At 42.9% G+C, this 27,505-nt stretch overlaps 1 protein-coding gene across 1 annotated transcript in view; it reads left to right on the forward strand.

The window, feature by feature from the left end:
• The first annotated feature begins 2,956 nt into the window (after positions 1–2,956).
• TNFAIP8 (tumor necrosis factor, alpha-induced protein 8) overlaps positions 2,957–27,505 on the forward strand; it is a 36,150-nt gene continuing 11,601 nt past the window's right edge. The window contains exon 1 of the mRNA XM_012727814.1: positions 2,957–3,126. Within this exon, the coding sequence (XP_012583268.1) occupies positions 3,066–3,126 (61 nt within the window). The 5' untranslated portion in view covers positions 2,957–3,065. The remainder of the gene's footprint in view (positions 3,127–27,505) is intronic.

Genomic DNA, 27,505 nt, shown 5'->3' on the forward strand with positions numbered 1-27,505 from the left:
TGAAAAGTAACTAATCCTCTTTGAAGGAGAAAAAAAGCAAAGGGAAGTGAAAGACTAATTCTGTGTATCTTAAAGCTGCAGAAAATCACTGCCCTTTGATGATATTTGCAGGGTGGAGGTTGGAAGGGTAGTTTGCCCTGGGTAGCTCTTTTTGAGGTTATTCAGGACTGAGGAGAATCCTTATGCATCTGCATCCTTATAAAATTACTCGACCTACATCATGGCATTCTTTCGCAAGGTGACTGCTGGATATATTTAAATACAAAAGAAGTCACTTCTGGTTTCCTGATGGTGATGAATGTGCAAAGATCAACTGAGCTGCTAAAATGACTGTAAATGAAATTAAAAGGCTCTGCGCTTGAACTGTTCATTCAGCAGTTGTTCTCCTTGGCTTAACCTGAGAGGGCAGCTGAAGGCCTTTTGTGAACCCAGTGTAAAAATAAGATTAGTAAGGATGTATGTTTTAACATAGTGTCTATGGCTTGTGCATAATCTGACTTGCAAAAGGACATTTAATAAACAATTCTTTGGGAGACACTTTTGGAAAGGAGAGGGTGAAAGTGAGTTCTTGCTTGTTGTTGACATCTGGAAGGTCACTTGTCTGAGTTTGCATCATTGTCACCTTGAAAAGGTGTTGCATCTTACTCCAATAATAGATGAGTGAGAGCCATCTTATCTGTGGAACTCTCATCTGCGGAGATCCCGTAGGATTCCAAGTGGACATCTGTGGACATCTGGACTACGGAGGGAGGGCTAAAACAGATGGTGGTGGCAGGCAGGCTGAGAAGGTGGCTCCTGGTAGATTGCTTGGGCAGGGCTGCAAAGCTTCTGACTGACAAAGGAGTATTTTGGGGGGTTCTATATTGTCTTTTACTTAAAAAAAAAAAGATTTATTTATTTATGCATACAGAACTGGGGCACAGGCCTAAGGTGAAGAGTTGATAAGCCGATTCACAAGAGACAGAGTGGGGAGAAAAATCTACTAAAATGTGTACTTCTAAGAGGAGCAGTGGGCAGATCAGGAGAGGTCTGTGGGTCAGGAGAGGTCTGCTGCACCATGCAGGTCACCTCCTTGCTGGGGATCGAACTTCTGCTGCAGTGGCTACCGCTAGCTTCATAGTGCTGCTCTTTAACCCACTGTGCCACCAGGGAGGGTCCTTGGGATTCCAAATTATTCTCATTTCTGGTAGGACCAAATCTCAGTGAGGTTACTCTGTGGTGACTCATCCTGGCAGCACTTACCCCAGATGTGTGGCACAGGGGACCACATAGGTCAGTGTGACTTCCGTAGGGGTGCAGCTTGCTACCCTCTTGGTGGTGAGGTCAGTTTCCTGAAGGACCCGCGACATTGATACTTTCCAGATGTTTCTTCTCTCTCTCTGACTATGTCTTCCTCCCATCGTCCTATCCATCCAGTAAAATTGAGATAAAATTCTGCTTAGCGTTGTAGGCATGTTAGAATCACTCAGCACTGAGAAGTGATTTATTATTTAGGCCTTATAGTAATATTTATAATAGCCTCTGCTGCTGGTGTATAACATAAACACTTTTTTTTCCCTGTTCAAACCCAAATATTGAAATAACATCCAGGAGTAGCTTTTTTAAAAAGTTCCTTCTAGTGGCTCAATAGTTTGTAGTAATCTCTGTGTTACTTTATTGTTTTTCAAATCTCATTTTGATTCTAGTACCTTATTTAATACCAACCATAAATCTGTGAGGAAAATACTATTTTTACCCTTATTTTACAGATGAAGAATAATTTGCTCAAGGTCATACAAATAATAATTGCAAGAACTAAGTTTTAGTTCAGACCCTTTAAATTCACATATTTGATATGTTCTTTTCACAAATTTTATTACAGTGCCTCTTTTCTTAGGTTTTGCCCATACATAAATGGGAATGAAGAAAAAATAAGCAGCTGGAAAATAAATTCGTTGAAAGAACATACTTTTCCCGCATTTTCCTAATAGATCTTTCAGATACGCAGTTTGAGGACTTCTTCTTGCCTTACATCGGTTATGAAATCAGTGCCCTGGAAATACTTAGGTAAAACAAGGTCTCATCCCCACTTCTCAGATGGGAAAACTTAGGCTTCCCAAAGCTAAGCGCCTTCCTCTCAATCAGTTGTGGGAGCTGCCCTGGGGAGGAAGAGGGGCAGAATGGAGTACTATCCTTTTAGGATCTTGAGCCTCTTTATTCTGTCAGAATTTCAAAAACCTGAATAGTATCCTTCTTGGCAGTTGTTGGGAGGAACTAAGCGGAGAAAACTGCTTTGGCTCAATGTGCTGTGGTCCTTTGGGGTAACTTCAGATCAGTGAGTGTGCTGGGCTGGAGCTGGAGTTAAGAGTGGGTTATAAAGAATGAGTAAGCCGCCTTGTCTGCTCTTCTCTTGCTCAGGTAAGGGGTGGAGGCCGCCCCACTTTTTTCAAAAGGCCCTGATCTTGGGTTTGTGAAACCTCCGTGCGATGTGGAAGCTGGACATTCCAGCCACGTGGACCAACACCGCGTTATTTCACATACACAATCGAGCAGTTAACAACCCTCTATCTGGGACTTACAAGAACCCCAAATAAGGATAGTTAAATGGACGTCGAAAAAATGTAACCCAAACATTCAGAAACGTTTCTTTGCGAATGCAGCTATTATTTATATCAAACTGCGGCGCGCGCTGCGACGAGACGTTTTTCATTATTGCGCAAGTATTTCACAGGCATAGCCTGTCTGGGTTACGTTTGCTGTCGGCAACCCTGAGCCCTGCCTCTTCCGAGAGCCAGGCTGCCATCGGGGGCCGCCGCCCCACCTGCGTGCGCTCGGATAGAGCCAGCCCCGCCAGGTCGCCTCCGCCCTGCGACGGGTCGGGGCGCGCGGCCCCGGGGGCGGCTCCCGCCGCCCAGCTGAGACGCGATTCGTCACTCTTGCAGAACTTACCCCCTGAAAATCCCTGCAGCAGAACCAACCCTCGCTCCAGCCCCGGGGAGGTTTTGATTTTTGTGACTTTTCCTCCCTTTTATTTTCCGTCGTGTGCGGGTTTGGCCGCGGAGCAAACTCGCAGCTGGTCCGAGTACATGTCAGCGGTAATCGCCCCCGTAGCCACCATGAACTCCGAAGCAGAAGAATCCAAGGAAGGTATGATTTTAATTTCTCCGCTCAAGTTCTGCGGAGAAATGTGGAGGAAGGGCATAGTAGGAGCGCAGCTGCGAGTTGGAAAGCGAGCTGTGTGTAGTTAGTTCGCCTTGCTTGCGCTTCGGGGGGCTGAGCGCTGAACGTGGGCAGCCCTGAACCCTGAACCCCTGAGCACAGCGGTTCAAAGCCGAGGTGGGGAAGTTGGGACCAAGCTCAGGCAAATCACTCAAGGTTGCTTTTTAGATTTTTTGGGAAACGAAACGTCTCCAGTATTGACTCCAAGAATGCAAAGTGTAGTTGGAAAGGCGCTGCCTGCCGGCTTCAGGACAGCTGAAATCCAGTGCGCTGGAAGAGCCTTAGGAATCCAGGGAACCTCGAAACCCCCTTGTTTCCGGCTGAAAGGGGAAGTTGAGTAAGAGAGAGGAGAGAAAGATATTTCTTTGGGAGGAATGGGTTATTATTATTTTTCTTTTCTTGTGCCTTTCAGAAATGAGTTCGTTTGGGGGGGGGGGTGTCTGAAGAACCTGAGAGATTTGACTGGGGGGCCTTGGGTAGCTTGAAACCAAGGAGAATTTGTCTGTTTCTTACTTTGCCAAAGCAAAAGGTTTCATTTACTCCTAACAGAGAACGGGTGACAGAGCTGGAAGAGCTCCAAGCAAAACACAATTATACTCTGGTGTTAGCTCCACGAGTATATTTGTGTGTGAGTGTTTGTGTGTTTTGTTTGCTGAAACTTTATGTATACAAAAGTCCTCTTGTAAATGGGGGTCCAAGGGAGGGATAGTTGGAGAAAATTAGAGAATACGAGAGGAGGCTATTCAAGATTGTGAAATTCCTTTTCTTTTCAAGTAGCGTCTTGGGAAGCTGGTAAATTTCAAGTCAATCACGATGATTCTGGGAGCCTGAGAGCAGAAAGGAGTCCTCTTCACTTAGTACGTGCTAGTGAGGAACAGCCCTTGAAACTTGTCCTCTTCTTTCTTTCTATCTTTCTTTTTTTTTGATTCTGCTTCCACCTTATTATGTGTAATAATCAGGGCTGACGTTTACTTTATTATGTTGTGTGAGAAAAGTAGTCAGTAAAACAAGCCATTGAATAGTCATGTAGGACTGAGGTGGATGAAAAACTGACAAGCAGTAGCATTGTTTTTTGAGCGGGATGTGGAGCTTAGGGATGAATATTTCCTTGCTGTACCTGCGGAAGGATACTTTTCATCTGTCATTCTAATGGCAATGTATGCAGTTCAGTCAAAAGTAGTAGGAAGAAAATAGGTGATAGAGAAAATCTATTGGCCAGCTTGTATGTGAATTGAACTACAAGTAATATTTAAACTGGTATTATCTACCAAGCATCATTTTCCTTTGTTTTGAGAAGGCAGAAGTGAGAGCTAAGTGGGAAAACAGTGTTCCCAAGTATGTCACACATTCTTCTAAGCATATCCATATTCTCTCCTCTTTGTCCAGCCCTCTGGTTGTCATCCTGACAACGGGGCTGTGAGAAGACCGCTACAATCTCCCCTCCTACTTGTTCCTCACCTTACCTCCACCTGCCTACTTACAATCTGCAGATCTGCACAGATTATCTGACCTTGTGCTTTTTACAGAAAGCTCCAAAAATATCTTTTACGATAACATGAAATACTAGAGTTTTAAATTGGTGACAATTGGGGAGGATATTGAAAAGTGTGTGTGAGTGTTTGTGTGTATGTCTGTTTGTGTCCTGTGCATTTCTTGCAAGGCGCTGGTTATTGACTGTGATCTAGAACCCTCTGTTGAACTACTGAGATGCCCATGAAAGGAGCGATGCTATGTAAATAACTCAGTTATTTGCTGCCCTCTCCTTACTAAAAAATCCCGCCTCCACGCCCCTTCCTCCACCCCAACGTATGTGTCCCATTTAGTGTGAGATCACCACAAGCCTCTCACAATGTCTGCATTGCAAGAAAATTGCCTTCGGATGCTTCATGCTTGATTTGCTGTAATGGGAATTACTTTAAAGTCATTATTTTGAACTGCAGTAAGAGACTAGTATATTTTGTTTGGGGTCAGATCTGAAAAAAATATCAAGTTGAATTCAGAAATCCTTGGGGGCCAAGATATTTGTGTATGTGAATGAATGCAGAAGCAATGACTGGGGATATTGTTAAACTCTCACAGCTTAGGACGTTCGGGATTCCGTGCCAGAGTACTGGACCTCCAGTCTCATTCTATAGCGACCTCCTAAAGAACTGATTTCATTTTGCCAGCTTACAAATGAATAAGGTGATTGTGCCTGAATATTAAACACAGAAAACTAATCCTGGCCTCGCTTTCATATAAAAACTGAGTAAATTTAAGATATGCAAGCTATCCATGGTCATGAATATGAACATGCGGGGAAATGAAGGAAGACACCCACTTTCTCAAAAAGTGGAAGGCCCTAAAAGGAGCCGATGGACTGTTTTCAGCAGATGAACCCACCTTAAGGGGTGGGTTGATGGTCATATTTTTTGGCATCTAGCTGTTCCCTGGTAAGTGGATTACTTACTTATGGCATAGTAAAGTGAGTGGCAGTTCCCATCTCTGAGGACCTTTCTAGTGCTAAACATGAATGGGCCGAAGCCCCTTTGCGCTGGTCATTATAGCTTTGGTATCAGAGATGGAGAAAACCATTGTTCAGGAGGTTCGCTCAGTGAAGGCTTGGAACAGAGTCCAGGGTGAGCTGGCATGTGTGCTCGGCCCCTCCTCCCTATACCAGCATTCCCTGCTGCCTCCTCCCTTTCTCCATGGAGAAAACAGTAGTAGCCAATTGACAACAACCTCACTTTCCACTCTCAGACTGCCAGACTCACCCAAGATCTGTGGGTGTCACTCCTGCTGCAGGTGTCTGCTTATCCTCCCTTGGGCTCCTCACCGCCCCAGTGGGCTCCCTGCCTCACCTGGCACCTTCCCTTCCGGTTCAGATGTGCTCAAACCCTCCCCTTACCCCTGCTTGAGCATGTCGGTACCTGTAGCCTGTTCTCCCTGAAATATCCTTCTCCACACTGCAACCCCTTCCTGGCCTGCTCCTTAGACTTTTTTTAAATTCGAGTCTAAACCAGAATCCTGATCCCTCTCTCAGAATGCCTGTTCTTCCCCTCACTGGCATAGCCACTTTGTTTCTCATCTCTGCTCTAGACCCCAACCTGTTGAGGGATAACTGGGTCTGATTTATTTCCCCAAGATATCTCTAAGACCCTCCACAGCAAGAGGGGGTTATTCATATTAAAATTTTGTAGAAGGAACGAATGATTTCCACTCTTTAAGAGAAACCCATAATTCTTTGTTTAGTTTTAGGCACTTATCTCTCCTTGAAAATGAATGTTTAAGGCCCTCCCTTGTGGCACAGAAGGCTAAAGCACAGTACTAAGAAGCTAAAGCCTCTTCAGCATGAGTTCAGACCCCGCTCTGAAGGTGATCCACATGGGTTGGTAGACCTCTCCTGACCCGCCCGCTGCTCCCTTCAGCAGTGTACTTCATCAATCTGCCTGTTCTGCTCTCCACTCTGTCTCTCACTGCCAGTGCACCTCTGGCCTGTACCCCGGTTCTGTATGCAAAAAAAAAATAAATGTTAGGGGAGAAAAAAAAGAATGAACTAGACTTATCCATTGTGGAAATAAATGTCATTATTGCTTCTGAATGGAAGAATGGAAATTGATTGCTGTTACCATAAGCAGAATTTATTGGAAGTTTATTGAGTAGTTCACACAGACACAGAAAGGCTGAAAAATTTGCTTCTGAAAATCAACCTAGGAGACGCCTGATTAGGACTTCCCTGCTGCTTCATCTCCATAATTTTGATTTTTGTCACTGAGGGGATTCTGATTGTAGGTGAAGATTTGCTCACCCTTATCATTCAGAAATTTTAAAAGTAAGCCATCTGATTGCTCAGGCTGCCTTGTGTCTTTTGCAGTTTGTGGGAGAGGGACTTTCGGACTCCAGCTTTTGTGATGGGGACTGATTCCTTACCACCACTTGCAAAATGAGGTTTTCTCCAGAAAGAGGAAGGGAGTTCTGCTGTGGGTCACCACAATAACAGCAGTTATGTAGGACTCCACCAGACTTGTTCTTCAAGTCCTATATTGCCCTGTTTATTTACTTTCTTGTTCCCTCCGCCAAATACTGTTTCCTTTATTTGGTCACTCTCTGTTGCTTTCTCGAGTGGGTAAACTCTCCCACCAGACTCAGTTTAGTATAGATGCTCTCCGAGGATATTCCAGAATGCTCAGTCCTCCCTAAGTTGCCCTGTTTTCACTGTATATTATTATTAGAGATTTATGTTATGGTATTATATTCTCACTTGTCCCCACTTTTTTAAAAAAATATTTATTTATTTATGCATACTGAACAGGGTACAGGCCAGAGGGACAGGTGCAGTGAGAGGATTCACCAGAGACAGAGTGGGGAGCAGAACAGGCAGATATACTGAAATACACTGCTGAAAGGAACAGCGGGTGGGCCAGAAGAGGCCTGCCACACCATGTGGGTCACCTTCGGGGCAGGGATAGAACTCATGCTGAAGTGGCTTTAGCTTCTTAGTGCTGTGCTTTAACCCGCTGCGCCACCAGGGAGGGATTGACTCCACTTTTTTATTTGAATTCTGTGCTACACCTTGGGTTTCCTCTCAGAAGGATCTAATTAAGCTTTGCCAAATTCATTAATCAATTGAAAGTGACGCTACATGGTATGATGAAACCTTTTAAGGACTGCTTAGAAACGGTCTAGCCTCACGTTTTAGGAGCAGTGCCTTCCAAACCCAAAGGACAAACCTCTCCAGGATTTCTTAAAGCCACCACTAAAATACTGTTAATGGCAGCGGGAAAGCAAGCATATACCTTTGCTCACTGGGGTCAGGCCCACACTGCCCTGGTAGCACCTCAGATTTCCTTGAAGATGATTTTGAAACTATAATATATTGAGCACTTCCATGTGCCAGATGTACTACTAAGCATCTGATTGTGTATATCATCTCATTTCATACTTGTAGATCACACTTTGTGTTAATGCCACAGAACAATGAAGAAACTGGGGTTCAGAGCGTGAAAACTGCCTAAAACCATAAAGCTAGATAAGGTGACATCTACATTGCATGGAGGCCAGCTAGCTAGAGGCCTGCCACACCATGTGCTTGTGCTGTGTGAGATGTGGTACTTCCAGGAGTGTTCCCAAAGTTGCCCCCACCCCTTCCACAAGGAAGCCCTCACTCAGGAGCCTGCTCTCTGGGACCTGTGTCCACACATATCCCAGTTTGAAATGCTCAGAGGGGAGCGAACAGATGTGGAGTAGAAGGAGCAGATTGTAAGCCTCTTCTCTGACACTAGGGGAGAGGTAGTGAGTTTCAGTTGCAACCTTCTTCAGTGCACGAGATCTAAAAGCCCAGTGGCGAGTGTAGAAAGTGCTGGAAGCCCAATGCCTTTCCTTTAGGGTCCCCTGGAGGGACCCTAGTGCTTATAGACAACGGAAGGACTTCACTTCCTGGGGTATAGGTCGACTGGAAAACAGAAAACATGGACTTGATCCCCTGGTCACTGATGTGAAGCAAGTTTCTTATATGTTTGTGCTATATTGTCACAATTGGGCATTGACAGCCTCACAAGGACAAAGTTACTTTTTTTTTTTAAGGATTATTTATGCATAAGAACTGGGGTACAGGTCAGAGGTGCAGAGGCAGTGAGAGGATTCACCAGAGACAGAGTAGGAAGCAGAATTGGCAGATTGACAATGTACACTTCTGAGGGGAGCAGCAGGCAGGTCAGGAGAGGTCTGCTGTGCCAGGTGGGTCACCTCCAGGGCTGGGGGTGGAACTCGCACTGCAGTGGCTGCGGCCAGCTTGCAGTACTGCATCCTAACCCATTATGCCACTGGGGAGGGCCCAGACAAAGTTATTTAAGGGAGCATTTCTCAGCAGGGATCCCCAACCTTAATGATACACAATTGTGCTTTGTTTCGATCTACACAAGCATTTGTGTAGCCTTGGGTTTAAATATCATTTCACAGGCACCGAGCCTTAGCTCAGAGCTTCTGCAGTGCTTTCTCAGGCTCCAGGTTACATGGAGTTCATCTTGTCATAATCTGCCATAGCTGGGTCCCTGTGTCCTTGAGGGGCTCACTTGTCAGGTAAGCTGAGGTCAGTCAGTTGCCAGCAGGAGCCCAACAGAGCCTCTAGGGAGCATGCGCACTGCATTGCTCCACCCCTAGTGATGATAGAGGAGACCGAAAGTAGGGACCTCTAGCAGCAAGCAGGGACCTAATACTGGCAGGAGTGTATATCACAGAGTGGAGAAGTTTAGTTGCTTCAGAGGAATGACTTGTTCATATTCTCTTACAGCATGTTAATATAATAGTGTGATGATGTGTACACCAGGATATTGGATTCTACATGCTATTAAATACCACAATATGATATGTATGCACCATATATGTGATATTACATGTTATGCCACACCAGATAGTGCCCTCCCTGTTTGAACCTCATATGGCATGGCAGCTAATCTAATAGATTCCCTGCTAGACATTCCCTATATCAGTTGTCTCCTGCCTTGCCCAGCTCTCAGTTTGCCCAGGGTGTGAAGGGACAGTGGCAAAGCCGTGTTCAGCTCTGATGGAATGCAGGGAACTTGGTGCGGCTGACCTTGATGACCTTGATGTCATATATAATGTAAAACCACAGCCCAGGCTCTCAGACCCAGGCTTTGATGTGATTGTTTTCCTTTCATGTAGTCGTTGGTCTTGGAGCACAGTGTGCTGATGGGAAAAAAAGTGGAAAATATACTTGGAGATCTGTGCCCCCTTGTCTCCTCTAAGTGGGCATCACTGAGTCTCTGGCATTGCCTGATCCCCCTAGCTCTGTGAACTTGGAAACATTTGGGTTTTTTCCTTCTTCACTGCTGCCATTTTCCTTAGACACTTTCCTTGTCCCTGAATCATGATGTCCTTCACTGGTCAGAATTTCATGATGCTGGGCCCTCCCTGGTGGGGCAGCAGGTTAAAGCACAGCACTATGAAGCTATCCTGGATTCCCAGCCAGGGGAGTGACCCACATGGCGTGGCAGGCCTCTCCTGGCCCTCCTGCTGCTACCCTCAAGTCTATCTCAGTCAATCTGCCTGTTCTGCTCCTCACTCTGTCTCTGGTGAATCCTCGCACCTCCTGCAACTCTGGCCTATACCCCAGTTCTTGTATGTATATATAAATAAATCTTAAAAAAAAAAAGTATTATGATACTTAAATTATCTGCTGCTCATGGCTCTTGGCAATTTAGGAAGTGGCTAAAAGTGGGTGATTGGAATGTAAGTAGGGCTGGAAAATCCCAGACTCTACAATTTCATTTCAGAATAATACAGTCACTAAATTTGCCAATACCTTTTATTTATCATTATTTCCATCTGAAAAGCAAGATGCTGGCAACTTGGAGAACAGTGAGATGAACATGACTATAGACCACCTCTCAAGGAGTGCACTGTACCTAAAGAAACAGTATAAGTTGAATATCAAAAAGTATCCGTAATATTTTTTTTTTAAAGATTTATTTATTTGTGCATACAGAACTGGGGTATAGGCCAGAGGCTCAGGGGCGGTGAGAGGCTTCACCAGAGACAGAGCGGGGAGCAGAACAGGCAGATCGACGAAGTACACTGCTGAGGGGAGCAGCGGGCGGGTCAGGAGAGGTCTGCCACGCCATGTGGTCACCTCCGGGGCAGGCGGGGATCGAACTCATGCGGAAGCGGCTTTAGATTCTCAGTGCTGTGCTTTAACCCGCTGCGCCACCAGGGAGGGCCCAGTATCCGTAATATTTAAGGAAAATATGCTGTAAGAAGGCTTTTGTAATTAATACAATCTCCCAACAAATACAATCAAAGATCACCTTTAGTTAGGAAATCAACCTTTGCAAAACATCTTCACAGATAAGATAAGCATCTGAGGCCACATGGGTGATAACCAGTTGCTTTATCCCTCTTTAATGTCTGTCTGGTTAACATTAAGTTTAGCAGACAAGATCTTAACATTCTGCCTTTTTATACCAATTCTCCTTGACCACCCTCATTTCTCTGTGTAGATGTCATTCACTGCCACTCAGGGGAATTTACACATCCCAATACATCGGTGGAACATGGGGTGATTTCCTATTTCTACTTCCCCTATTGCTCAGAAGAGTAAAAGAAATAAAGCTCTGTGAATAAATCCTATTAGACCTATAGTTTTGACAGTGGTAGAACTGGTAAGAGGCACTTAACGGTGAGATCACTTACCTTCATCCCTTTGAGTGCTCCATTCAGGAAAATTAGCTCTTGAGGGTGCTGGCTGGGGTGATCTTCCTTGTAGGGTGATCTGCTCCTTGGGGAGCAGATCTGCTTGTGTGGGTGGGAAGGAGTCATCTTCAGAGCCAAACAAGCCCTTGCAGGAGTGGGTGGGCACCCCCAGCTCCATTTTTCCCAGAACCCTATAGGCTTGGTGCTTTGGGGGAGTCAGAACATGTTTTCATTTCTTGGAAATGGCTGTGGGGTTCGAACCTACTGCTCCCCTCAACAGAAGACTAAGAGACTTAAAATAACAATTGCTTGGACCTTGTTTTAAGGGTTTAAGACCCTTGAAGAGCTAGACCAAGAGCTTCAGGAGCCCCAAGTGACTCACTGCTGAGGGCGCCTGTGTTATTAGGCTGCTGCCTGATGATATTTATGGTGTAAAGCTGTACGGGGGGTTGTGTTTATGTACATGATGTTCATGGTACACTTATGCGGAAATATGCTCTCCAGCTTTGTGGTGGCAAACACGATTTAATCTAATAAATAACCAGGAACAGAGTTTCTTCTAAGGAGATGGGGAAGCACAGAGGCTACTAAGTACACAGTGACAACAGCTTTAGACTCCTGTTGTGGTCACTTCATTTGTCCAAGTCAGGCTGGACAGTTGAGAAGAGAATAAACTGGGAACTGCTCTTCCAGTTTGACAGGCTACCTAAGCTTGTTGCCAGCCCACCTGGGCCAGGTGTGTGTTTTCATGTGGCCCATTCAATTAGGCTGAGGTACTGTGCTCCAGAAGGGTCCCTAGGAGTTCAGGCTGTTTTGCCAGCATGGACTGGTGTTTCCTGGATGTGGCCTCTCTTGTACATCCCCTGCTGACTTCCCTGGGCCTCAGAGACTAAGTGGCAAGTGTTGGTTGAGTCAGTACTGCCTCTACAGGGTCTCAGAAAGCAGAGGGTGTATGTGTGTGTGTTTGTGTTGAGAGAGAGAGAGAGCAGGCCCTGCCGTCCAAGTCTTGTGGTTCAGATCCTCATACTTAGCATGTGTGCATTCACAGCACAGGATCTAGGCTGCTGAACTTAAGATGAAGACAGCTCCTAGTATGAAGCAGTGGACTGAGAATCTAGAGGAAGAAGTCCCCACCAAATGTCATACTGGGCAGTGGTTATGTCACAGCAGTGACGAAACTTGCTGAAACTTCAACCAGGCACTCTGGCAAGAGGAGAGGAGAGCATATGACAGACTGGGAACCTGCCTGTGCAGTTACAATGATCAGTTAGGATGTTTGCAGCAGCGTGGAGCAGAGGACTCACCGAGCACAGGGGGGCGAGGCTTCCCTCGGTGAGCTGAGAAGCCAGGCTGCCCAGAAGGGCCTTTGTGGATCACAGACAAGGCACTGTGAATCAGGAGACCAGCTCTATCTGAGACTTCACCGTTGGTCATCTATCTGTGCACCTTTGCTCATTGATGAGTCTCTCTGAAGTTCAGTTTCCTCACTGGAAAAATGCAGGCATTAAGGATAGACTAAAACAGGCCCAGATGCTTTCTAGAGAGAGACCACTGTTGTAAGGAAATGGGGGGGTGAGACAATCTGCTGAAAGAGGGAAGATGCAATGTAGGGTTTTAGGAATATCAAGTTAGAAAGATACATGGGTTGGTCTGGAGGGCAATTCGGAGCTTGGAAGGAATCTGGGTAGGAATTGTGACTATCCAGTTATAAGAGCAACGTTGTTCCTTTTATGCCATGTGTGAGGGTAAGGCTGAAGAGAGGGGCGGGCCAAGGTGTGGCTTTAGCCTCTGAGAACACCCACTTTCACAAGGGAAAGAGGTAGATGCAGCTGGTCAAGGACACAGAGATGGGGTCACTCAAGAGGCAAGAGAAGAAGACTTTAGAAACAGGGTCAGAGCAACCTGGGGAAGCGGCCAGTATGTCTAAAGAGGTTCTGTCGTCAGTGGCTGGACCACCTCATTGGGCCTCAATCAGAACTGAGTTTGAAGAGCCTGAGAACACACCGGGGACATTTGGTCAGTAGGTAGCATGAGGGAAGGCCTGTGGGGCCAGGAGGTGACTGTCTCTTCTGTGAGCAATGCCCAGTGTTGAGGAAGGGAGGCTTCCATCACCTCCGTTGGTGTCACCACGCCCGTCACCTCCACCCTCTGCCTCAGGAAAAAGCGCTGAAGCACGAGGGTGGCAAGTGGATGTAGGTAGGAAATCCAGCTCTTCATGTTGGGAAAAGCTTTGGCCAGTCTGAGAATTAGGGGATTTTTCTCTCCTCCCTTTTACCTGGAGCTCTTTGCATTTTAGTCTTATACCCATTAAATAGGATTTGGGCCACACTACTAAGTTGAGCCATTCTGAGAAATGTTTCATTTCTTCTGAAGTGGTAAGCAGTTGTCACACCAATAGAAATATGCTAGATGCTGTCTCTTGTGACAATCAGTGAGCTAATGCTCGTGTCACTGTGTCTGTGATAGCTTCACTTTACTCAGAGGTGCTGTGCAAATAGGGTGCAATCATTCATCTCACCCCGAGGCAGAGCTCACCCGTCCTGACAGTTTTCATCTGGCTAAGAAGTCTTCATGTCATATTCTATGAAAACCAAGGAAGTGCCTGTTCCCCTTTCCTCCCCTGTAGAATGTTCTGGTTTATAGTTGTTAGTTGCCCCGGTTTTGATCTTGTTCCCCTCTCACCTGGGGCAGGAAGAGCACAAGGGACTATGGTGATGGCACATGGGTGAAGTGGTGGGGAGAAGTCCATGGGGATTATAACTGAGCTGAAAACATGTACAAAATGAAGCATGATTATGTATATGTACATATAAGTATATCTAAAGAAATGATCCTCAATAAAAAATTGGGGAAGGACAAATTTGTCTCAGTATCTCTTTCTTTCTGTGAAGTTATAGAAGTAAACTATTAGTACACTGACTTTTTCCTCATTGTGAAGCACTGTAAAATCACTAGTACCTCTCAAGTGTCAAAATTTGAGTGAAGTCAGTTATGAACTAACTAAAATAAAAATGTTCCTTTCTCTTTGCATGGTCTCGAGTTCTGCAGGGAAAAAGAGATACAGCATCTCAAGAGAGTTGTCAAGGAAGTAGAGATCAGGGCCAGTAAAACCCACTGAAAGGGAAGTAGAGCTTTTGGGAAACTAGAAAAGAGAAGGATGTTGAAGGAGTGGCTGTTGAGCAGTTTTCAAAATTTTAAGGGGACAAAAAAGAAGAAATAGTGAGTGGAAGCCATGGGGCGGGGAGGAAGTAGGAGACGCAGCGGGATTCAGGCCTGGTGGAGCATCTCCAAGGGAAGGGGGTAGGCGTGTGGAGAAGAAATAAATCTAAAATGAAAAGCTAGAAAGGTAAGCAGTAGGAAGCTAGGAAGAGAAGTTTAAATATAGTGTAGTTTGCTAAACTAGACCTTACCTCAAAAAATTCCGAGTTTTATTCTAGTATGTGCCAGTATCTTCCAAAACAGGGTGCTGTTCAGAGACAGTTCTCATCAGATGGCGCAGAGAAATTTCTGGACTATGCACATTAGAAGATCCCTTATTCAAAAATGTCTGACTCAAATCGAACTTAAAGCAGCAGCATTCTTTCTTCCTTTTCATTATGTAGTGCTCACTAGCTTAGAGGCAAAGAAAATACTTCAGTTAGTTGTTTAAAAAAAGACATTTAGGCTGTTTGTTTATTTTTTCTGCTAACCAGGGCGCTGATGAGGTGTTGCCTCCAAAGAACAATTCAGAGTTGGAGCTGATGAAATCGTGGTGTTGGAAGTGGGGCACAAAAACTCTCTAGTTTTTCCCAGACAGGATGAATTGGGGCCCCCTAATCAAGGAGGTGACGCCAGGAATGCTGTTACTTTTCCAGCTGCAAAACTGGGACTGGTCAGAGCCAGGCCTGTGTTGTGTTGGCTTGGATTTCTAATGACTTTCTTTCTGGCTTATAAAAATAATTCCAAAAAGCTTCCAAATGGCAGCTGATGAATTAGAAAAGTCATGCCAGCCTGTTGGAGTAATTTCTAAGCTCTTAGCCCAGTGTGCCATCATTTTCTGGAAGGCCAGTGGCACCTTTTGGGTGAGAAACTGTTGGAAGAATAGGGAGTCATGAAGTCAGGGAGCCCCTTCTGAGGCTGTACTGACTTCTGGGTGGTTGGGGAGTCCCTCATTAAGACGTCTGATGGTAAGCAGGCTCGCTAAAGAATTTCAGGTGAAGGGTTTTTATGGGTAGAACTGGTTTACATTATTGGGCCCACTCGACCATAACTCTGACTTGACGATCAAGCTGATAACTGTGGAAGTACTGCTGGAGGATTGGACATTCCTGCCCTTGCCAGCTATCCCGGCGTGCCTTGGGATGGCCCCCTCCCTGGCTGTGGTTGGGGCCCCGAGGGTGGGGGTGGGGGGGAGGCGTTCCTATGTTCTCAGCTCTGAAACTGGCTTGTTTTGACATGTGTAAGGGTTACTCAGGTAAATTGTAATTGCTGCTGGGAGAGGCAGCCTAGCCCAAGCCTGACACAGCCTCCAGGCTTGCTGGGGAAAGGGTCATTCTCACAACCATTAATTGTTTTCCTCTTCCCCAAAGAGGGTTTTTTTGGTGTCACATTATGGTGTTAGACCATTGGGTAAAGTTAATAATCCTGATCCACAGTCTAGTCCTTGGCTTTCTTGTTTCTTTAAAATTCTTCCTGGAATTATAACTGTCCCAAATTAAGAGAAAAAAGGGCATATATTGGTTTTGTTGTCCTGCTTCATGAATCCTTACAGGCCTTAACAGTCTTCAAGGTATGTCTGTAAAGTTAGACGGGGACTATCAATGGGACAATTTAATGGGAGAGAGTGGGAGTTGGGAGAACAGTTGTATTGGTGAAAGTGCTAGAATATTGTGGAAAGTCTTTTGGGAGCATGTTTTCTGATCTCTTTTTAACACATCATCTATCCATTTTCTGAGAAATGTCAAAGCCGTTTACATTGTATATAGTTTAAAGCTTCACTTAGCCAGATTTTTTTTTTAAATGTTTGATGCTGTTTTTTATCCCATGAATACCTCAATTGACTAATGTAGGCAGCTACTAAACTTGGCAGTTGGTGCCATCATCGCGGCCCTGGACAGGAAGTGTTCAGTATAGAGATGACTAACCAGTTTCCAGGCTTAAAAATAAAGCGGGGATTTCTGGACAGAATAGGCCTTTGTCACTTATTTTCAACAGGCTTGATAAGTGGAAAAGTCAAAGCTAACCACTTTGCTTTTTCATTTTTTCCAGGCATTACTTCACCTGACATTTTCTCATATGCAGATTGAAACTTATTTTATGGGGTCGGTGTTTTTTGGTTTTACATGAAATCAGGGGATATTTGAGGAGTTGTAGGACCAGCCAGAACAGTTAATTCTCTCCTGGTTGCTGCTTTTATTTTGAGTTCTTATTAAATCCTCACCCTCATGAAGTAGGTAATGAGGAAATCATTTTCAATACCAATGTAACAGCTTAAATGAAAAGTGAGCCAAATGTGCTTGGACAGTTCTACATACTTTGTGACTTGTTTTCTGGAAGTTACTGCCTGTTTGAAAGTAGCATTTACCTCAGCCCCCAAGGTTATGTCCACTCAGCCTAGCGATTCTTACATTTCTTTTGCGAGGTAGCCCCTTAGCAACACAAGAAACATTACACTTTTCCATAGCTACCAAAAGGTTTTTCAGTATCTTGCCCCCTATAGCTATTTTTTTCAGCACTTTAAAAGGTAACTTTATTGTGTTTTATTTTTTTCTTGACTTACCCCTCAGTAGATTAATTTCCAACCTTTATAAAAAATGTTTTTTCTCTCCTTTCTTATTCTAAGCATCTTTTCTTATTCTAAGCAGCATTTTTGTGGTGTCCCCAGGGATTTATGAAATTTCAACCCTACATTATGGGAAAACACTAAAATAGACACAGTATTTATTAGATGAGAGTGTCTCTAACAACCTTCCCTCCAAAGTGTTCCTCTTTCTGAATCTTTAACTCCTGGAAAATGTTAGTGTTTGAACTTGTATTTGTTTTTCAAATAGGATGTTTTACCAGGGCTTGATCATTTAAAATACAAAATGTATGCAAACACATCTAGGTTAGGGTAGTGTAAAATACAGGCAGTACTGATTCTTTGGAATCACTAAGCTTCATTTAGCACTGTTAGAAATAAGCCAGAAGTCTTCAAAGAGTGGGCTTGTGGTTTCTATACTTATTCCCCATATGCTGGTGATGGTGAAGTACTTGTTCACTCGTGTTCCTGCGTTTTCCTGTTTCCAAAGCCAGAAAGATAGAGTAGGGTGCCCCCTGCTATGTGTTGAATGAGAGTGTGAAGAGATTTGGTCCTTTGCAAGTTCAAGAAACACTCAAAAAAAAAAAAAAAAAAGGAATATGTTTCTTTCCAATTTAGCTTAGACAGGCTTTACTGTCAAAATACTTTGAGTACATCTTGTGGCACCATTGGAAAAGGAAGCGTTTTAGGCCACCTTTGTGTTTGAAATGTTCCCTTTCTCCTCCCTCAAACCTCCCTGCCTCCAGCATTTGTCTTTAGTTTACTTCAAGAGTCTTCATTTTGCCTTGTCAATTCCTTAGGATTGTACATATTTGGAGTACCCCTTGGGTTCCAGCCACTGGGACATGAATCAACCTGTAAAAGCTTAAGTCTAGTTTAAAATAAAAAGCAAATTTTAGGGAAAAGAGAAGAGAAAGCTATTGCTTCATTGTGGGCGGAGAAATCATTGGGTCAATCTAGAAGGAAAATTCCTTGCACTGAGTAAGAGAGATGTTTAAACCTGATTTAATGCTTTTAACAATTCAAATCCCGGATTTCACTTGTTGGTTTATATTTAGAAGATGAGAAATAGATTTTATCAGACTTTGAGAGTAAATGAAAGGCCTCAGCTCTCTTTACCCAAATAACATACATGTCCCCAAGGTGATCAGATAGTAGATGATAAAGGCAAGCTACTAGTGAAGTTTTCTGAATGGTGCCTGAAAAGAAACTCTTGCCTCCAAGACCAGAGAAACCCAGAGTGCTGTTTTTTTCTAGGTTTGGGCCACCAGGCACACAAGGATCGCTATTAATGAGAGTTCTCCTGATTAATGCCAGCCTTCAGCCAGAGTTCTAGGCGTCATCCCCTAACAATTAAGAAAATATATTAAAATCTTTTAGACTCTTCATTCATCAGAAAGCTATGAACCATAAGTCAGCTCAAGAAAAGATCACCCACCCCTTGACCCCTGGAAACTTTATTGTGAAATTAAATCCCTGGAACTTGGAATTTTGATCCAAGAATTATGTGACTACCACTTTTTTTTTTTAAGTGTTGAAGTACAAATGTTATACTTTCCTGTGAAGAAGTAAAAGTAAAAAGAAAAGAAAAGGGGGGAAACATTTTGCTTACAGAAAGTAGAGAATTGGGGCCTAAAATGAATTTACTTGCACAAAAAAATATTTCCTGTGTAGAGGGAAGCACTATGTATTTTTCCTCACCTCTATCTAAAATTGCTATTTTATCATAGCACTAATTTAATGGAAGAAAAATACTCATAAACACTAGACACTTACTAGTCAAAAAAAAAGTCTTGGTCATGTTAGCTAGAGACTCATTTTGAACATGGCTTCTGAAGTTCTGTGGAGACAGCAGGATCTGTTGTTATATTTTATTTTGTAGACTATAGACAGAAAAGATTGTGTTTTGATTCATCAACAGGGAACATATGACTAAATTCATTTTGGGGGTTTACTATAGAATGTGCCCTGCATTGGAATGTGGGTGGAGTTCTGACATTTGTGTATGTAGTTGTATGTTTCAGGGAAATAAAGGTACAGAGAAGCACTTGTTCATTGCCTATATAAAGACTAACTATACAGCTGACAGCTTAAAAATACTGTATGGGGCAACATTTCATTGGCAATCGTAGCATCTGTTTCCTTCATTCCAAGATCAACAAATGGCATTCAAGATAGTTGCTGAAAATGAAAGAGAAAAAGCCCTTCTTTTTGGCAAATCCACCAACTCCCTCTCAGCCTTTCAAAGCTGGAGTAGCCTGCGTGGCATATATCAAAAATTAATAGAGTTTAGTTCAAGGTTAGGTAGATTAGTTTTTAGGTTTAGAAATTGACTCAAATACTACATCTAAAGACTTAAATCATCTTTTTCCTAAACAGGCACTTGCAGATAAATTCAGTATTATTTTTCTAAGATATCTTCTGCCTTTTATAGCAATAGAAACATGAAAAATCAAAGGAAGAAGAAAATTTTTAATAAAGTGAGTTGTCTTTCTCCAGAGAAATAATGTTTTAATTGGAGGTTCTGTTATTTACCAAGAACTTAATTTGAAATAATCACTATATAAAAGCAGTAATATTTCCGAAGAGCAAAGATTTGCTATAAACATTGCTAATCACTTCACTCGGTAAAATTATATACCTAGCACTATAGAATAAACATCAATATACTTTGTGTATAGATCTTATAAGAGTCTGATCTCTTAGAAACTTAATCTAGATACCATGAAAGTACAAACTGACCATCATAAATTATCTCTAATTAAGTTTAGGTTACTTGGCATTGCTTGCATTTGCTCCTGGTGATCTATCTTATTTCTCTGCCTATTTATGTCAACTGCTTCTTCTTGGACATGCATATCATCTGGAATCATCACAGAAGGTTCTCAGCCCCTTTGTGTACCCCAGAAACACAGTCTAGGCATCTCTCCCTATTTTCCAGCCTGCTGGGTACCTACTTTCCTCCCCTGAATAGGATAGTACTTCCTTAGCGCATAGAAGTTGTTTCTCAGAAATAATTAGATTCAATGCTTTATAATACCCCCAACTTTCAGAAAGAGCAAAGAGATGCAGGTATTTACCCCTGAACCTGTCATCAGGTTCATGTTTCAGTTCACTTAAAAAGGGAGACTATTGAATGGGTGGATGACAGTACTCATGTCGATATATAACTCTATACTTGTATAGAAACTGATAAGATGTTGTAAACCAGTGCTGTTTTGATAAAATTTAATAAAGATGAAAAGTAAGAAGACCTCCCCCGGGAGGTCATGTCAGGCAGACCCCAGGAATCTGATCATGTGTAAATGGACACCAACCTTCAGAGAACATGTGACATGCAAGATTTGTTTGCATCCCAGAAGAATTTTCAGTCTGGAAGAGATACCAGATGTGCACAAAAAAGAAAAAAAAAAGAGAGAGAGAGAGAATGTCACATCTGGGTTAGAGAGGTTCAGCCAGGGTTCTCGCTGGCTGTTGGGATGGATGGCATTGTCCGCAGGCTCTGGAAGGAAGGGCCAGGAACTTGCTTCCCCGGGATGGTGCTGGGACCGGAAATGGAGATACAGTAACTGGATTTAGGAGTCTCTAGGCATAGCATTGAATCATCTTCAGCAGCACCGCAGAAATACCAGCCCTTGCTACTCTTGGCCTCATCTAAGGAGAGTGACTGTATTTGCAGCCACTTTATAGTGACTCACTTTCTTCTAACCACACGGGTAGACTTGGACGCCTTAGGCAGGTAACTATCTGGGGAGACACAAGTAGTATTGGGCTTGGAATTCTTTTCCCATTTTGAATTGTTTTTTTATGACTTAAAAGTATTTTATAGTGATTTTTATGATTATGATATTTGTAGGGAAGCCTCGCTCAACTAGGGGAATGGAAGGCTGTGAGTCCTTTGGAACCACTACTGGAAACTCTACCCAAAGCTCCCCAAAGGGTGATTCAGAGTGGTTTGAACCCCTGGTCTCTTTGAACAAAGGAGCCAAATTCATTTGCTGGTTAATTCCTGGTTCCTGTAGCCATGTGGTCAGGGGTGAGTTGGAAAGAAACTGTCTCTCCCTCCTGGTGTCCCTTATGTCTACCCCCATACTGATACAGAAATCAGATTTTTCTTAAGCTGGTGAATATGAATTTTGGTGTCAGTGTTCCCGAATGTACATATTTCTTTAAAAACATAGTACTGAAACTATATAGAAAGCATTATGAGACTCCATTTTGGGGGGGAGTAATGAAAATGTTCTGGAATGAGAGTAGTGATGGGTACCCAGCATTGTGAATATGATTAAGTGCACTGAGTTGTATACTTGTGAGGTGCTTACGGAAGTTACTCTTATATTGCATGAATTTTATCTGCACTTCGTATGGGCTCGAAGCCCAAAGTGTTACCAGCCCGAAGACTCTATGCTCTGTTTTATAATTTTTTTAAAGATTTATTTATTGATACAGATGGAAGAGGGGTACAGGCCAGAGGTGTAGGGGCAGTGAGGGGATTCACCAGAGACAGAATGGGGAGCAGAACAGGCAGTTTGACAAAGTACACTGCTGAGGGGAGCAGCGGACATGGCAGAAGAGGTCTGCCGCACCATTTGGGTCAGTTCCAGGGCTGGTAATCGAACTCACACTGAGGCGGCTGGGGTTCACTTGCAGTGCTGCGCTTTAACCCACTGTGCCACCAGGGAGGGCCATCTACGCTCAGTTTTAAATGAAAGAATTGCTGTTTTTTTCCTTTAGATAAACCCAACTTAATGCACCTTCCGGCCAGGGAGCCAATGACCAACACTGTTCATGGGTCAGTGTTGACCCTGCATTAACCTCAGGGCCTGTTTCTCCCTGTGGTCTCCAAGGCCAGTGAGAGAGGTGGTGGGGGTGGAACTGGGCCCGTCCCTTGGAGCCCTGAATGAACAAACATGGGTAGACAACGCTTCCCAGAGGTGAGGGTTGCCAAGGCATTTTAGAGAAGTGATTTATTTTGTTGTTTTTTGGCAACTAGTTGTAAGATTGATTGGTTATGTTATTTGCCAAAGTTTATTTTACCGAAATATCTAACATTAGGGAAGTAATCCATCTCCAAGACAGCAGTTAATATAGTTAGGGAAATGTGTTTTAGTTTTTACAAGAGAAGGCCTGTGATGGGCTTTTTAGTTATTTTCTGTAACTGAAAAATGAGTTTAAGATACCAAGTGTGTGCATTAGTGTCAAAGGATCATAGTTAAAACTCCATTGTTTGTCTTTATTTTTTTCATTGAAAATATCATTTTAAGTTATCCAGTTTCAGTAAGGGCAACATATAAAACTTAAGATTTCTCATTGCATCCTAACATAACCTTCAATTTTTCTTTCTTAGTAAGTCAGCAAAGAAAGGTAGTATTATAAGTTTTTCCATTTCTGGTTGCTTAATAATTATTATTAAAAAATGCCTTTTTATCTTAAAAAAGCAACACCTTTTCTAAAACTGAAATTATCTCATTGTTACTGCAGAGGTTGTTTTCTTAGTTAGAAAAAGACTCGTTTACGAAACAGTTTTCCCCAGACATTACATTGGAATCTCCCTTCTTGGATAAGAGGATAAAAGCAGTGATATCTAATTAGTAGTAATATAACTTATTTATAGTCTCTTATTTTGCCTGTGTCTTACAAAACACAGTAGTCATTCCCCATTCTTCCCTATCTTCCTGCTCCCCCCACCTCAAAGTTACTTGGATTTTTTTTTTATTTTATTAAAAAGTTTATTTTTACATCATTTTGCACATTTTTTTTTTTCATCTCAATTGTAATCCCCACGGGTTTCCCATCACCATATCACCCCTGTGCCACCACCATAGTCCCTTGCATTTCCCTCCCGTTACTTGGATTTTTTTAATCCAGCAGATACATTTTCAAGATTATTTGATCAACTATTCTCAAGGATTTTGCTTTCAGAAAAGATGGAAACAAATAAACATTCAAATAGAGTTAGAAACAGACTAAAACATTAATGACTGATTAATTCAATGAAAGCTTCACAGAAGAAGCAATATTTGGAAAGGACTACAGAGTGATGGATGGGGCTTCCCAACAGAAGTTTCCTTCTTGCTTCCTTCACATCTCTGCTCAAATGTCAGCTTTTCAGAAAGGCCTTCCCCAACTCCCCTGGATAAAATAGTATATCTCTCCTCTCCAAACCCCTTTATATCTCTCCCCAATAAACACACATGCAAGCATACCTTATTTTTCTTGTACTCTCTACCAGTATTCAAATAGTTATACACATTTGTTTGTTTCATCACAATGTGTCTCCTGGAATCTATGCTTCTTGAGAGCAGGTGTTTTTTCCAGCCCAAAGTAGATGCTCAATAAAAATATATGGCATGACATGAAGAATAAATGAATGACTGGAGGACATCTTTTCTGTTATAAATTTCTTTATCCTGTAGCTCTCCAAATTGATATGAAAAATTCCAAATTCAGCTTTCTCCCAAAATCTTTATAAACTTAGCAAATTTATCACCTCTCTGTGACCCATTTAACACATCTTCTAGAATAAGAGGGAGATTTTTGGTAGCCGGATGTAGCTTCCTGAAGGCTGTGACTAAATAACAAGTGTAATGAAAACAAATCATTATTAGTGTTAACTTTCCACCACTTCACCCAGCGAAGCCTCCTTAGAATCTCACTGGCTATATATATATAAGAACTATTTAAGTAATTTCTAAAACCTGATGGTTGGGTTCTGACACACAGGTATACTGCTGGGCAGAATTTCTAATTCCTAATGCACCAGTAGGAATTCTGTGGGTTAGCTCTGAAATTCTGTCATGTTTATTTCTGTCAGGGAGGAATCACTCGGGGAAATGCCTGAAAGTGACCAGGGAGTGCTAGGGTCAACTGGAAAGTGTAGTCTCCTTCTAGACGGGACAGCCACCCTTTATCTCAAAATCTTTGTTGTCATGTGCCGATATGGACCTGTTTTGGTCAGCTTGTATGATGAGTGAAAGAAAATAAGGAAAAAATATTTTTAGGTTAATTTTCTCAATTTTTAGCTTACATCACTAACTCTAAAGATAGTACAGCACTGTACAGGCAAATAAAGGTGTTTCCAGCTTATTTTTTTTGTTTGTTTTTTAAAGATTTATTTTTTCAGAACTGGGGTACAAGCCAGAGGTCAGGGGTGGTGAGAGGACTCACCAGAGGCAGAATGGGGAGCAGAACAGGCAGACTGATGAAGTATGCTGTTAAAGGGAATAGTGGGTGGGTCGGGAGAGGTCTGCCGCGCCATGTGGGTCACTTCTGGGGCCAGGGATGGAACTCGTACTGAAGCAGCTGCGGCTAGCTTGCAGTGCTGCGCTCTAACCCACTGCACCACCAGGGAGGCCCTTCTCATCTTTTTTAAGGCATTCAGATCTCAACAGAGTTGGTGGGGTTACCCGACCTTGGGAATCTGGGGGGACAGGGGGAAAGCTAAGGAACTGTAGCAGAAATCATTTCATACAGAAACTAAGTGTGCTGCTGAGGCCTACCTCCCCTCCTCCCCCCACTGGCAAGCACTGCTGCTTCTCTAAACCTTGGGGTTTCAGGGGACTTAATCCTAGATTTTCAGAACATGTATTTTGAGACTTGGAATGAGATTGTTCACTTTAAGACCAAGCAAATCCCATCTCACCATTGCTCTCCTTCAACGGACTCATCATAGGACTTCAAATGGCTGTGAAACACTCAGCTTACTTAATTCTTTAGTACTGTTATCGGGGAAGGGTTTTGACAAGAATGTTGGGAGGTAATGCCAAAATGCACACTGGAGAGATGCCCAAGCTGAGGCCAAGAGGTTGCTGCCCCTAAAATATTCTACAAATGGGCTTGGGATATTTTCATGGAAGATTCCAGAACATTTGCTGTAGGGATTGAGTTAGCTAAATATGGTCACTTCTCTAAACAAAAGTGGCTGGTTATTCTGTATGTTTTGGCAAAGGGAAGGGGAGGAAAGCTGTAGACAAAAAAAAAAAAAAAAAGTTTATCTTTTTATAGAGATGCCTCTGCTTTAAAACAGGAAGGACTTTAGATCCTGCATGTAGGGATGGTTCTGTCCTTGGAGTACAAGTACATTCATCCGTTAAACTCTTAATAGATGGAATTGCATTGATTTCCTGATGTATTTTCATCAGTTGCTGTAAAAGGTATTGATGGAGTCCATGGAGGCAGGTTAGAGCATTAAGGTTTATTTAGTTCATGCCATTTAGCTGGAGGGCATATGTTAAAATACATTGAAGAGAATAGAGATGAATACACATAGTACAATAGCTGTCAAGAATCATAAGCAAGTAAAATAAGATAGGAACTGAGCTCTTCCAGAAGGCAGAAAAGCACATTAGAAGAAATTTATTCTGTCCATTACATTTAGAGATTATTCCATCATTGGCTTTGGAAAAGCTTCTTGGAAGCTTTTATGTTAAAGATGAACAGTACTTTTTCAGGAAGGGATGGAGTGAGAGGATAAGGGTAGATACATAGCTTTAATTTTTTCCCCTAAATATTTATTTATTTGTGTATGCAGAAATGAGGTATAGGCCAGAGGTGCAAGGGCGGTGAGAGGATTCATCAGACAGAGCAGGGTGCAGAACCGGCAGATCGACGAAGTACACTGCTGAGGGGAGCAGCAGGCAGGTCAGGAGATGTCTGCCACGCCATGCCACCTCTCTGGCGGGCATCAAACTTGTGAAGTGGCTGTGGCTAGCTTCGTAGTGCTGTGCTTTAATCTCTTGTGCCACCAGGGAGGGCCCGATACATAGCTTTTCTTTAGCAAAAAAATAAATAAAAATGTTCTTTGATGTGGGAGACCTGCACTCCTCTCTTACTTGATTCTGGGAGTCACTTTATCTTGGGGAGCGGACAAGCTCTGAGAAGAAGGATTCTGTAACTGGCTTAGCAACACTATGGGAAATTCATCCACAGGGAACACTATCTTAAGTTCTCTTATACAATGACCACGTACTGGACAGTCATGCACCACTGAGTGATGGGACAAGTTCTGAGACACACACTATTAGGCAATTCCATCTGTGCGTGAATGTCATAGAGGGTAATTACCCCGATCTAATGATATACCTACTACACACCTAGGTCATGTTGTATAACCTGTCGGACTACTAGCATACATGAAGTTCATTGTTGACCTAAATATTGTTAAACAACCCATGGCAATAGTATAGGTTGGATGAACTCAGTAGTATCCAACTATGCACAGAATCACTGGCTAGTATAAATAGATCTTGTAGATTTTTTTATTATTATTAGTGAAGTTCCATTGCTTTGTATCTTTGTTAATATTTTGACAACATAGGATTGCTCCCCTTAGGTGTGGTCTGCCATCATGAGAATACCCATAGTCCACTGGACTCTCCCCTCTACACCCTATTCTCACCCCTTCCCATCTCTCCTTCTCCCCTGTACTTTTGGGATGCCTTGCAGCCCTTAAAGAAGCTTGAAATTCAGGCATGCTGCTGATAACTCCATGATAGTAGGAAACAGTGTCCCTCAGCTCTGCCACTGATGACATGTCCTTGGTCCTTCTGAACCTTAGGTCTCTCCTCTAGCTCCCTCAGGATCAAATAATGAAAGGACCAAGCCAGAAAAAGCCTGTGAAAAGATTAGAGTGAAACTATTTTGCAGACTGTGGCGTGCCGCTTAAATGTCAGCTGTGGTTTTGTTGTCTGATTGTCCTTCTGAGACTGGGAACAACCTGATGAGACCAGGGTGAGACCGTGGAGGTCAGAGGCTGGTTCATTATCTACTGGATGTGCTGGATGTTAAAATCTGTTGCTGCCTTTCTGAGCACATGAGCTTATATAAATATTCATCAGGAGCTGGGCCTCTGGCAGGCTGGAGGACTTGAGGGTGGAAAAATGTTGAGAATCATGGAAATTCTTTAGAGGATTTTCCTCTACATTCTGGTGGAAGTTTAGATTATATCAACAGTAGAAAGGCTTCAAGTCCTCAGGAAAATATGTAAATAAACCCAGCTTAATTGAAAAGTGTAAAAATAGCATAATGTGTCCTAAGCCAACCTAACAAATAAGGAAGGATTCCTTTGATTTATAAAGAAAAAGAATAGTTCACTTAAGTGAGTTTTGTGTAAATGACTGTGGGTGCTTTTAATTTAATTTGAAACTAACATGGGATCTATTGATAAGGTTAAGCCCTGTGCAAATTTTGGTTAAAGTATTATGTTCTAGAGGCTTTTCTAGTCTCTTGGGTGCGTTATTAACATCCCTTGAAGTTTTAGTATAATAACCTTTACCCTGAAAGTGTTTTCTCTGGATTTTGTGCACAAACATATCTATTATTTTGGTGAAAATTATTTGAGAG

This window comes from Condylura cristata, unplaced genomic scaffold (genome assembly GCF_000260355.1).
Source record: "Condylura cristata isolate star-nosed mole 26May11 unplaced genomic scaffold, ConCri1.0 scaffold00021, whole genome shotgun sequence".
Classification (NCBI taxonomy): Eukaryota; Metazoa; Chordata; class Mammalia; order Eulipotyphla; family Talpidae; genus Condylura; species Condylura cristata.